Raw genomic sequence first — 14,190 nt, forward strand, 5'->3', positions numbered from 1 at the left:
CAGCATCCTGATCTTGATGAGGTTGCAGCAGACGCTTCTGCGCCCGCACAGACGACTAGCCCTGTAACACCTCTGACAGCTGTTGTACTGAGGTAGACAGTGAATTAGCCCACGCAGGTTCATGGATGACCTGACAAACTCTGAGGTACGATTAACTGTTTAGGAAACCCCTGCATAGGGGACGACACCATAGACTGCTGTGAGACCCCCATCTGGGGACACGCAGGGGTTGTCGTTAACTGTCCCACCAGGATAGTAAGTGCCGCAGCAAAACAAGCCCATGGTAGCTCCTGCACAGGTGTAGTGACAGAAATCGGCCGTGCCACCGCAGGCACACCTTACATAATCCATCAGAGTTACCATCACCCTCTGCCAATGGTACCTTGCATACAGTACACTGAGGCAGAATGGGGAAATCATGCTCACTGTCAGACATACTGTGTGTGTGACCCGGAGCTGTATGTGACCACCGCACTTCACAACAAGTTGTATAGTGAGGTATAAATCCCCCTTGCAACACCGCACAGGCTTGTTAACAGAGAAGAAAAAGCAGGGATAGGGAAAATAGCTGACAGTATGTGAAAGTGAAAGTAACAGACAGCAGCGCTAGCCCAAAGTCACATACAATGCAGAATATTGAAAACCCTGCAGTATCTGCGCATCATCAACTAACCAGACCTCAGCCTGGTAGGAAACAGCACTGCATACACTGACCTTGCACCGGAGGAGAGGTATGCAGGGGGACCCAGACCACGATGCCCTTAACAGCTTCCAGCAGTGTTTTCCACATGTATTAAAATGACCACCGAGGAGCAGAGGGAGGGCTGGTCCGGGGGCGGAGCGCATGCAGATGCCTAACCACCTTGTGGAGAGGTCGTGTGCAGCGGGGGAGGCGCAGGCTGCTTAGCAGGGAAAGCGCACATTTAACCCCTGGGACGCTGGACATTTACTGTGTCTGTCCAGTCCTCAGTCCCAGGGGGTAGCGGAAAGCGCAGGGATCAGTAGCCTAGTTCCACACTGCAGCCAGTCCCCAGGGAGCCCCCTGCCTGTGGACTAAGGACTGTGCTATTCGGCTGGGACCCACCGCGGGACCTTGCCGCTTACCCGAACCCCCGTAAATCCGGCCACAGTCCGGGCAACCGGGCCCACCGCTAGCTGTGACCCCAGTCACCCACCAGCATCCCCGGATCAGTACCGGCGTTCTAGTACCAGCGGGGTGTAGGAGCGACGACATGGACGTCAGTACAGACTGTCCATGTTGTCTGCTCGTTAGATGTGCAGCCACAGCTACATTGAAGAACTTCAGGGGCCTGCAGACCCCCACTCTGTACGGTGCACCCGATTTCGGCAAGGCACCGACGAAAACTGAGTGCCTGAGGCTCGGGGGCAGGGTATAGGAGAAGGACCCCAGTGCATCCTGGGAGGATGGAGAAGTTTTTAACTCTGCGGTGCCTGGATGTCTGCCGCCATCGCCTATACCCCAAGGTATCCTGTGGATACCCTATGGACCCTGATGTAGAAAAGGAGAATATTCAGCTGCAAGAATAAATAGAAAGATCGTCTTGAACTGCAAATAAAAACTTGGGCTAATGCACAGACAGACAACAGCCAGGTACTGCAGCAATTTGCATGTACTGTAATCTGGTTTTACTTAAATAAACCCAGTTATCCCACAATATTGACTCCAGATACGCAGTATTATTTTTAACCACATCAAAGTTAAGCAAAGGTGTAGCTAATCTTGACACCAGAAGTGAACCAGAAGGAATATCATGCTTAAGAAAACTGGGCACTGAGAGATTATAACAAGCCTGTACAGACACAGTAGTGCACGCAGGGGAGGTTCCGAGTACCCAGAACCCCCCAACATACTGGAGTGCAGGCACCATGTTCTTAAGCCTCAAGCAAATTGCAGCGTTATGCGGGTCAATATGTAGGAGACTGAGCCAATATGACGCAATTTCATTAGAATCGAGTCATTTGGCCCACTAATTACATGATGCCTGTACCAATCAGATCTGCTGCAAGGTAAGTTTGTTTGTAATGTATATATATATATAATGAAGAAAATTCTGTGATTATGTGCAAATGCAGATTAAATTATCCAACATATGCATTAAAGGGAGGTTCACAAAACTCCCCGAATATAACAATAGCTAAACAATAATAAAGCAACCAATGCGCAAAAAACCTGTAGTCATGTAACCATAAAAAGATAAATCACCCTCAAAAGTCAAGAGTCATGATAAATATGCAAATCCTTTTCTCTACAATGTTTAATGATCATGTAGTGAAGGATAATTCCAGCATATGTATTCCAACAATGACAATCGGAATTTAGACGATACATATGAAAAATATGCAAAAGAAAAAAAAAAAGAGAGAACCAATAGTGCAGGACACCTTTTATACCATTAAAAGGATTTTAATTTTTAAAATGCACTCACAAGTATAACATTAAAATAAGCATGTAACACATCAGCATATGTATGGGGACAACAGATACTCATCAGGCCAGATATATCAGGGTTGTAAGTAGAGTTCCGGATACTCCTCAACCCTTAAGCCAAATCAGGTAAGTGTGTCCCCCACAGCGTCCAGTAGTTAATGCAGCCACACCGCTTACCGCGTTTCGAGCAAAGATTGGCGAGACGTTTCTGAGGAAGAACCAATCTTAGTTCGAAACGCGTTAATCATCATGCATAAGGTTACATGGCAGCGGTCAGGTCAATTTACTAAATGTGTAATAAACATTCAAAGGTTTTAAACTGATTAACATTTCAATAATTTGCAACTGAAACCTTAGGCAGGGTACCTCTTATTCAGGAACCCACAGCATTTTTTGAACTTAAATAGAAAAAGGTATCATATCTTAGGAAGCGTATTTTATTTAAATCCTGTGGTACAAGCAATCAATCTAACATTGCAAAAAAAATTTAAAAAATAAATGCTAAGAGCACTGGTGACGTGAGGCTTCACCCATTCTCAACCACCATGAGCCTCTAAAGGGGGGACTCCAAACATCCTTTTGCCACAGGTCTGAAAATTTCATCTACTCCAAAATGGGGAACCTCAGCAGAGTCACAGAGAAGGAACCTGTGTGCTAGAATAAAAGAAAACATTCTGCTATTTAACATATTTTGACCATCGATAGTGCTGTATACCTAGGAACAGCATACCAATATACTCTGCCCACCAGACATGACTAACCAATTCAAACAGAAACGGATCACTTCCATACTGGTGTCACACACACAATTTAATGGTGCATTCTGACGCAGATCACCTCCGCCGAGTCCTCAAGTTTGTATTAAAGAAATACAAAGACAGCACACAATGTGCCGATTGTACTTGTTGAAAAACATTTTTTTAGGGAGCTTCTTTAACTTTATCTGTGTGCAAAGCAATTGCATTCCTTTAGAACAAATGACAAACAAAACCACTCACAGAGTGGCCATATCTGTTTTGACATTTATTAAGGGTTATATACACATCTACATGGCTAAGGTTATTACATTTGTAATTAAGAGCTTCATCAAATAATAATCAAAAAGAAATGCAGTGAAAACACCAAATCTTATGCAGTAAGCATTCTAAACACACAGATTACAATATAGATTAGAAACTGAATAGATTGGTGGCAATTGTGGTGCTAAGAATGTGTTGTGTATCAATATGACACCTGTCTATACAGGAGTTGTAGCCATCCCAATCAGGTGAAACATTCACTCCAAACTTTAAAAATGGCATTTCCACTTTCTTGCCTTCTTAAACTCCTTATGGTGCGTACACATGTAGCGATTTAAATTATCGGTTTGAATGATATCGTTACTGTTCAAATCGGCCATTTCAATGGTCCCTACCAACTTACCAGCGATGCAGTCACATATGGACGATAGCGATATCATCCATCGATCGATATCGAGCAGGTTACAATAGGGACCCGCGATTCGCTATAGTCGTCGGTAAGTTGGTGGTGTGCTGGATGATCGATATCGATCATCCAGCACACCAGGGAGGATGAATGACGATCAGCCAGTGATATTGTATCGCTGACTGATCGCTACGTATGTATGCACCATTACATACAACATTAATTACAAGGTAAATGAAGTGACAACTTGCAAATTGCTCCAGGGAGGTGCACCTAATGTAGAAAATATTTAAGAAAAAAACCCACATAAAAATAATATATTATGTGGGTCCTTGCTTAAAATGATTAGGATTTATATAAAGTGGAGAACAATTAACCCTTAAAAGCTAAATCTTTCAAGATGGCTGGAATTCTGTCTCAATAACCTAATCTAAGAGGCAGCGTTTTGAAACTACTGTATTAAAAAAAGTCAAGCTTATCAGTGATGTTTAAAATGTTCACAGACGCTTCCTTTTTATTCATTGTAACCGCCACCTATATAAAAGGCATTCAAATTAATGGAAATGTGGTTTTCACACTAGGATGTCTTCATTTTAAATGGAACTGTGATGCTGGCCATACACCTGCACGACCAGTATTTACACACTACTCACCATCTGACTCCCCGGAGCTCCCTGGCAGTCCCGGCAGCATGTTTGTTGTTTTTCTTAGCACAGTATCTGTCGTATGATCGATCCTGTGCCTCACGTGCTCATTAGGGAAACAGTCATTGAATTTACTTGAATTGCCGCACGATGGATCGCATGAACAAAATAAAAGGCACGATCTGCACACGATACGATGGATAAAATGTGCTGCACATCTGATCATAAGATCCGATTATAGGAGCTGCGGTAGCGCGCATCGGATCTTATCTTACTAAGAAAATACACAATTTTCACAAGAACCATCTTATGACTCATCGAAATTCGGGCAATCGGCCCGAAATTGTGCAGGTCTATGGCCAGCATAAGTTGGAGTGTGCTTAGGACCAATGCTGCAGATCGAATCCCAGAACAGTTGCTGCTATCTTTGCCCATTAATATAATCATCCTTTATATATATGGCGCCCCAAAAATTCCGCAACGCCTTACAGAGTACATAAGCAAATAAGCACACAAGAAAACAGTCGTCAAACAATGCAGGACAAGGACATGGTTTATAAACTTTGCTGCACTAGCGATCGTAACACAAATAAGAAGCAGGGCGCCAGCAACCAAATGTTAGGTGCCGTTGTCGGGAGTTAGGGTTAATTGATAAGGAATGAAGGGAAGATGGCTTCCATTCTAATGGGGAGGTGCAGACAGACAGGGGTGACACAGATGGGGTAGACAGGGAAGGAGGATCATGGAGCAGTGAGCCTATGTAAAATCAACCAATTGTAAGTGGTTCCATTTTATTTTATGCATATTGAGACTCTAAAGGTTTTACGCTATTGGGAGCCCTTTTACATTACAGTACATAAATGACTTTGGATTAAACTGTGGATATAAGGTGCATACACACGATTTTTTGAACGATTATCGTTAAACGATATCGTTTAACGATAATAGTTTGAAAAAAACGTTCACTTTGAGTCAAACGATGAACGATTATTGTTCATGCGCATTCACGTTTGTAGTTCAGTCAGACTTGTCAACTCAACGATTTTCATTAAGTTAATATGCAAAAATCATTTGTAGTTCATAAAAATCGTTCATTACATTTAAATGAACATAGTAAATGAACAACTTTAGTAAACGATTTTAGTTCATTTTTTCAACGTAGAAAAAAGTTTACTAAAATCGTTCATTAACTCAATCGTTGTGTGTGTATGCAGCTTCAGAAGTTATTGCAGTGGATAATTACAAAGTCACAGTATTGCAGTAAAAAAGGCCAAGCAGAAGGGGAACTTCTACAATGCTTCGAATTACACCTCCTTAAGTTGAGCTTGAACTAATATATATTATAATATATATATATATATATATATACACACACACACACACACACACACACAGAAACTTGACATCATAGCAATTGAGAAGTTTTTAATCAAGTTGTTTATTATTACTGCATGATTATGCTGAACAGCAATCTCTTACAGCTGGTACATTCATTATATAGTAGTAAACTATCAGTATTCAGTATCCTCAAAGTGAAAATAATTCAATTAACCAATTAAGATGGGTATACACTATACAATATATTGTTCAGAAGCGGACCGGAACTATATAATACACATCTTTCAGGGTGTATGACCAACCTGTCGTTCATTGCCCCGTCCCATCTACTGTGCTGCACATCAGATGGGACAATGCAATGAACAATTGCATTGTGTAGTGCAGTGTTTCCCATTCCTCAGGGAGCACTGACAGTGCATGATTTCCATTATTCCTAGTTGGTGCACAGGTGTATTCATTACTGGCTAACATCTTAAAAGATCCACAGGTGGAGCTAATTATTTAACTTGTGATTCTGTGAGGAGACCTGGAAAACATTCACTGCTAGTGCTCCCTAAAGCTGGCCATACACACTACAATAATTATCAGGGGGATCTGCCCGATATCCGCATATCGCCCCGATAATTGCAGCGTGTGTGCGGGCGACCGAGTGTTAAATATTGCTCGGACGGGCATGCTGGACAATCCGGTTTATGGGGTAAACTGTCGGCCGCATCGGGCAGTGTATGCCCAGCCGCGGCCGACAGACAGATATTTCCTGTGTTCCTTCCCATTGAACGAACAGGGAAATGTCTCCTCCCCCGGGGGTGGGGCGCAGATGTCGGGGCTAATACACTGTGAGTAATCTCACAGTGTATGCCGCGGATATCTGCGGCTGCCAGATAAAATGTCTGTCGGTCTGAAAGGCGATTTGTCTGGATGTGTATGTCCAGCATTAGGAATGAGTTTGGGAAACACTAGTGTAATATGTACGCACATCGTATACAGGAGAAAATTAATTGGATATAATCCCCCAACACAATATATCATGCCATCGTTCGGAAGATTGCATCATGTGTACGCTCTATATTGTGTTTTCTGGGGTTTCCTGAAATTGAGACGATTGTTGCATCATATAGTGTGTACCCAGACTTAAAGACTTTGGAGTCTCTATTATGTTGAGTAAAAAGTTGCTCTCCCCCAACACATTAGTAACACTACCATAAACCCCTCTCCCCCCAACTTAAACTGATATCATATGAAGAATAATGTGTTGCACAGTTATCATACAATGCAATCAGCTTCACAAACATATAACAAACCCACTCTAAAGGTGGGTACACACCTAGCAGATATATCTGCAGATGATGGTTGTTCATAAACACAACCACCATCATCTTCCTTCTGTCCGCGGGTCCCGCCACAACCCCCTCCCCGTGGCAGAAAGTACAGGCGGTCAGCTGATCGCCTGTACATACAGCACAATACATATATCTACAGATATATCTGCCATCAGCTGTGCAGCACAACCGACGCAATATGTTTGAACAACGTCGTTCGCAGACATATCGCTGATACACACTGGTCGACGGGCATACGATATATTGGCCGATCAACTGATAGGCCAATATATCTGCAAGTGTGTACCCAGCATTAGCTACACTTATTTACCTTATTCAGCAAATAGAGCTCTACATAATATTTACAGAAAAATAAAAAACAAAATTACCATGGCAGAATATTGGCTACTGTTATACAATGCCAAAGCATGCACAAAAAGTTACATGCACTCTTGCTTTTAATTATTTATTACTCGGATATTGGCATCATTTCTGCAGGTATGACTTTATACAGAAAAATATTTAATTACCTGATAAAAATGTTATTCTTTTAAACCCATTTAAGCTCCTTAATATAGACCTTGAAACCCCTCTCGATTAATTTGAAGCAATTTAAAAGTTATGTCATGAAATAAGTAAACTTGCTTACTCTCCAGATATAAGGCTAATACAAATTCACCTACCCCACATTTGGATTCACAAAAACAGAACAATATGGCTCTCTGTAGAGAGAAAGTTTTCTTCACAAGGCAAACTAGATGGCACTCTACATACTTACCCTACTGACACTTAAGGTGCCCATATATATAGCGACATTTTACACGATTTGGCCGATTTCGACGAATCGTGACGACGAATCGGGTAAAAAAAGTACAAATCGTGAGTTTATACTCACGAGCACGATGCCGATGCGCGTCCCCGCTCGTCGTACATCGCATCTTCTGATCTGCCGTGCTGCAGGGCAGATTAGCCAATCTGGGATACAATGCATTGGCTGCAAGATAGATCTTTAGTCAGATTAGACATTTTTAACTCCAAATCGTGATCACGACGGCAAGGGAGCTCCCGTGAAAGTTCATGAGGAAATTGGCCATAAAATTGTATTGTGAGGACGTCGGTATGTGTGTGGGCACCTTTAAACTTACCAACTTCAACAGATTTTTAAATTCCCAGCACGAAAAGCTATTTGCATAGTGGAAATCAAAGCCGTCGGAGGCGGCTCCCGCGTGAGCAGTGGCCAAACATCGCCCCTCTCGCGAGCGGGTCTGAATCAGGCCCTCAGTGCGCACTGACGAGGTGTGGCTATTAAATAACAAGACTGATGCTATAATTTATGTCTAATTATATTAAGTACATTTTAACTCCATTCCCCTTCTATATCCACACACAGCTACATTCTTATTTTCATTGGTCAAAGCCGTGCTGTAGCTCATTATCTGTCAGCTGTCTTAACAGCTCCGTCGTTTTCTTCCTTACCTCAAGGCCCCCATACATCAGCAATTGATTGCAGCAATCAATTGTGTATAAAAATCTTCCCCTTTTTCAATCGATTGTGGCAATTCTGCAATCAATTGAAAAGGGAAAGATTTTTATACACAATCGATTGCAAATTGCACGATTGCTGCAATCAATTGCTGATGTATGGGGGCCTTTATTAACTGACGCAAAACAGGTTCCCTTGAGTACAGATTTGACTTTAGGGAAAAGAAAGAAGTCACATGGTGCTAGGTCTTGTGAGTATGGAGGGTGTTGTCGAACTGCAATCTGTTTCTCGCCCAAAAACTGCTTCACAGAGAGAGCTGTGTGGGCTGGTGCATTATCCTGATGGAGGATGAAGCCATTTTTCCACAACTCTGGTCTCTGCTGATTCTTTACCACAAAGTTGCTAGAACATTTGATAGTAATGCTGATCCATCATTCGGCTGGGGAGTTAGTCAATTTGAACAATTTTTTCCACATTTTCATTTGTTTTTGATGTACAAGGTCTTCCTGGACTTTTTGTGCCACTGAATCACACGTGCACGTGACATACAATCTTCCCCGTAAGCTTTGGTTATCATACAGAAAGATTCAGTGGGCATTTAGTTTAGTATAACTAAAAACGAAGTTAACATGTTGCTCTACTTTTGAACTAAGCATTTTTACGACGCACGGAAAAACCACAATTTTCGAACGCTGCGTGACAGCAAATTGTGTGAGGGGTGAAACTTACAAAAACATTTTGGGATAGACCAAGGTCAATGTTCCACCACTCCCTTTTAACTCACGCAGTATAGATTATTTTTAACAAGTACAGTGTCGTTATTTAATAGCCAATCCTCGTATACAAACTAGCTCTTCGGCTAAAATCACTCATTGACTAGAGGAAAAGGTAAGTCTACCCTAATTGCATAGGGATTGGATGTTATCGTTGGAGGACATACAACCCCCTAATACAGTGGTTCCCAAACTGTGCGCCGTGGCACTCTGAGGTGCCTCAGGACACTTGCAGGGGTGCCTCAGGATGGTGGTCCCCCACCAAATCAAATTATTTATGATCAATATAATGTAAATATGTGGACAAACTGTAGCGCAAACCTGTACACCACCACATAACTGAACCTAAGGACGACAGGTAGCACAATTTACTACACTTTACTAGTTTACATTTTTTCTGAATTTCTCAACAAACTTTTGGCTTAGGGGTGCCGTGAAAACAATGCTGATACTCTAGGGTGACGTCATTCAAAAAGTTTGTGAACCATTACCCAAATATATTCCGGATGGCTAACAAATGATGTATTGCTATTTGCTGCTCTGTGCATTGGAGCAGTATATTAAGAGATATTTACCTGCAACTGGAGAGTGATCATTCCAAAATAGGAAGCTTTGTATACCAATACTTGAGATATTATACAGAAACCATTTGGTGATATCCTCAGCTATATGAAAATTGTTATGCTGTGATATTTCAACTGTTTAGAATCTGAAACTAATGTTTTTCATATTTGTTTACTGTTCACAATTAAAAGTTATTAAAATTGTTTAATAAAAGCCTCCTTATAGTTAATGACTAAAAACAGATAAGAACCTATTTTTTGCACCAATGCTGCGATTACCTTTGTTTTAAATTACAGATAATGGTAGATTTTACTCTTCCATTTTCCTTGAGTGTACCTAAAAGATAGGAATGATGGTTAATTTACAAATGTTGGTTTTGGGGTCTATTAGATAGAATGAATAATAAGCTATACACATTTCCCACTGGATTTTTGAATTCCAGTAGAAAGTTTAAGAAACTTAATAAAGTAGAATTCAAGCTATAACCGAAAACATAAGATTATGTGAAACACTCACATGACAAGGCTTTCTTCTAGTTTCCAAACATTCAAGCGTTCCCTGAAACTCACCTCTTCAGCAGGCAAGACCAGCAAATTCCTTAATCGCCCAAATAATCTGCAAAAGCAAGTCTACCCACAACTTTCACCCCCTACACAGTTCATACCAAACTTGTATTCTCTTTCCATCCTTTTGACCACAGGCCAACATTGCTGTGTGACTGGATCCTATAAACCACAAGAACGTTTTACCCATGCAATCTGACTGGACCAACATGCAAAATGTAGCACTCATCTTCATGTATCCAATTCCTACTTCTCTATACATTGTAAGCAGTGCCCTGTTAACTCTCAGGGCCCGATTCAGACCCGCTCGTAAGCAGGTCAATGGTGGCCCTGTGCGCATGCGCACGACAGAGCCGGCTCCGTCGTGCCCATGCACGACGGGCAAACTATCGCTCCGTGCCCCTGGTAGAGCCAAAAAGCACTCTAGGGCTTGTGGCAACGAGACCCTACCACAAGGGTCTCGTCGCAATCCCGATGGTCGCGATGGTCTTGACCATCACGACCATCTTCCTGGCCGCTTGCTATAGCTGTGGGTGGTCACCCACAGCTATGGAAGCGGCCAGGAGGCCGCTCTGAAAAACAAGGACGGCCCTGATTCAGAGCAGGTGCTCTGTCAGAGCATCCGGCTCTGAATCAGGGCCTCAGTCTATTACCACCCAGTTGGGATTATTGTGTTCCCAACAGAATATACTGGCACTAAATACATTATTATAGCTAGGTTCTTACTGATCTGTAGTACTATAACAGTTTCTTTTAATATTGTGGCATGGATTTGTGGGTGTCACTAGAGTACTTTAGCTATCCAAAAGGAAACAGGCCAAAAACGAAACAAACAGTTACATAAAAGTAAACTAAACCTCAGTAAAAAAATAAAACTTGTATTAAATAGTAACAAAACTGAGTAAAATTTCCAATATTTACGAGGTAAGTTCTACTGTTAAAGCCATTTTGTGGAAGTCTTCATAACACTATAAAATGTCAGGACATTCACATATAGGAAGAAAAAAAACAAACAAGAATGTATAATAATGTTATTTTTTTGTGGTAAACAAACACCAGTTAAATCGTAAATGTAGATGGCAGGTTTTTTGGGGGGATTTTTCTTTAATATTTTTTGGTACTTCGTCATCTTTGCAGCCCCCTGCTGGAGGTGCTGGTTACGCTACTTATCTTCACTAGTCAGTGAAGATACGCAAGTAGCGTAAAGATCAACCAGTGTCCATCATTCCCTACCATCAAAGTGGGCATGGAGGGGGAATATAGCCTTGTGGCAAGCGAAGCGAGCCACTGTGCCCGCAGGGTGCAGAGCGAAGCGAGCCTGCAAGGGGCTGAATGGTATTTCCTCATGTTTACGCTACTTATGTATCTTCACTGACTAGTGAAGATACGCAACAAGCGCCTCCAGCAGGGGGCCGCAACGATGAGGAAGTACCTATTTTTTTGTTTTCTTTAATGGTGGAAGTATGCCAGAGAAAGAAGCAAGTCTAAATCAGACTTTTAAACTAACAAAAGGCATCACCAGCATTTTAAGATTATACTTATATTAAATAACATCTTTATTTTATTGTGTTAAGAGTTGCTACATCTATTACTAGTGGTAAATTGCAGTTCTAGACCGATCATAGGTACCAGGGACTACAGCTCCAGAGACCTGTGTACTGCTACTTGTAGTGGTATAGGGACTAATGATACCAACATCTGCACTATTTCCAAAGCAATTTGTACTTATCTGAAAACACTCATCTGAACAAGCAATTAAGAGACCATCTACCACCTGTAAATTAGTTATATTGAGGAACAAGCAAAAATAATTAAACAGTGTTCTGTGGAATCCTGAAACTACTGTGACATATTTAATATACAAGGGCTAGGTGGATGAGACAATATTAAATAATGGTTGGCGAATACCTGCAATATGAAGATACACCCCATGCCAAAGAAACACACATTCTGGATTTAACCATTTGAAGGAGGTTTATAAACTCAGTTTTAGCTCTTGCTGGACATGGAGGAAGCATGATTTTAAGGATTTCCCTTACTGCACACACAGTACCAACCCAAAGAGAGCGATCCCCGCGGGTGTCATTCCATAGCACAGGGCAGTGCACCTCTGTACAGCAATCAGCAGAAGTTACCTGTAGGGACACCTCACTAGGAAGCTGAGCCGCCCGGAAAAGCTCCAGCACTCGCCCATTGGATGCCACCTTCTTGGTGCTGTCAATGTCACAGTAGGCAAAAAGGTCCGAGTAGTATTTCTGTTCAGCATCACTTAGTGACAGTCCTTCCATGCTGCCAGCGGGACTTTATCTGCTCCAAGTCTGTAACACAACCCCTCCGTCCCTCCACAGCAACTACTGCTATAGGGGGGCTGGCACAGGCAGGGCTGTATATGTAGTGACCACCGGGGCAGACCGAGTTACTTCACTGCTGTCCTCAGGCGGGCACAGAGAGAGGTTGTGGGCAGTTCCCTCATGTGGGAAGTGGGCACAGAGCTGATCAGACAGTGGGGTCTGGGGAACACATGGGGCTGCCGCAGGGGGTTCCCCTCCCCTCAGTGTACAGCGCGCAGGGCGAGTGTGGGAGCAGCAGGTGGGGGGTAACGCCCCTCTGCGGGTGATAACTTCTCCTCACCACATGGGGCCGCCCCTACATGTCCCGCTCACTTCTTCCCGCTGCCCGGATGCCTCCAGCCCCAGCCGCCCGCACCAGCTTCTCCCGGACGGCTGACAGCTGCCCCGTTGTGCGCCCGGAGTGACGTCGTCACACACACAAGTCCAAAACAGACGTGAACTGGGGAACCGGATGTAGCGCGGGTACCCTGCCTTCACCGGCAGGACGGAGGAGCGGCGCGAGCAACAGCGACCCCTAGTGACAAGGAGGGCGGGATAACTTCAGGAGAGAGGAACGGCGTCAGCTACGTTGCGCACGCGGGTTACTCACGCAGGTTACGGCGCCTTCTTCCCGTATCCGTACTGATGTAGCCTTATTACGTCTTCGCCATCGTATGGTAGAATGTGGTATTACTTATCATTACCAAAACATTTAAATTAAAAAAACAAATATTTTTCTTGACAAACAAGCGTCTATGAATACATATACACATTCTCTATCCATCTGTATCTGTTTTTTGCTTTGTACTGCCAACATTTGTGGATATGGAGAAGAGCCTTATTTTCATGGTGACTGCTGAATATATTCCAAATCTTCACCTACTTTTGTAGAAATTAAGGATTGGGGCTATTCATTAGAAAGGTAATGCAGGAGATATTACCTTTCAGCCCCAATCTGTCCCGCTGTCCCCATAGACTAGTCAATAGATGCAAAAAGAAAATAAGAACACATTAAATGGCACACCCTCACAGCATAGAATAATTCAGACCTTCCATTTGTCTCATTTTCAGAGACAGGGCCTGAGGTGGACGAAGTTGCAGTAGCGGCTGCAACTTTTGTCGCAACCGCCACTGCAAATTTATGCTAATGCCACAGCCAATGGGCATCCTACTGTGGCTCTAGTCCACTGCTGTTCGTAAATAGTCACAGCATTGATCGGAAATCGGCAGCACCATTCGACAGTAATGCAGCTCTAGGATGTCTCAGAATGTGTGACTGTACATGGCTGCCGGTTCCAGTGG

At 42.8% G+C, this 14,190-nt stretch overlaps 1 protein-coding gene across 6 annotated transcripts in view; it reads right to left on the reverse strand.

The window, feature by feature from the left end:
- The window catches only part of REPS1 (RALBP1 associated Eps domain containing 1), a 116,922-nt gene extending 103,490 nt beyond the window's left edge, over positions 1 to 13,432 (reverse strand). For 3 of the 6 annotated variants that reach the window (XM_088454028.1, XM_088453959.1, XM_088453850.1), the window contains exon 1: positions 12,694 to 13,432. In XM_088454028.1, the coding sequence (XP_088310154.1) occupies positions 12,694 to 12,846 (153 nt within the window). In that variant the 5' untranslated portion in view covers positions 12,847 to 13,432. The remainder of the gene's footprint in view (positions 1 to 12,693) is intronic. The other 3 variants (XM_088453891.1, XM_088453844.1, XM_088453836.1) reach the window with 1 other exon arrangement.
- Positions 13,433 to 14,190: the final 758 nt, after the last annotated feature.

The sequence above is a fragment of the Taudactylus pleione genome, unplaced genomic scaffold, assembly GCF_031769625.1.
Source record: "Taudactylus pleione unplaced genomic scaffold, aTauple2 ptg000006l, whole genome shotgun sequence".
Classification (NCBI taxonomy): domain Eukaryota; kingdom Metazoa; phylum Chordata; class Amphibia; order Anura; family Myobatrachidae; genus Taudactylus; species Taudactylus pleione.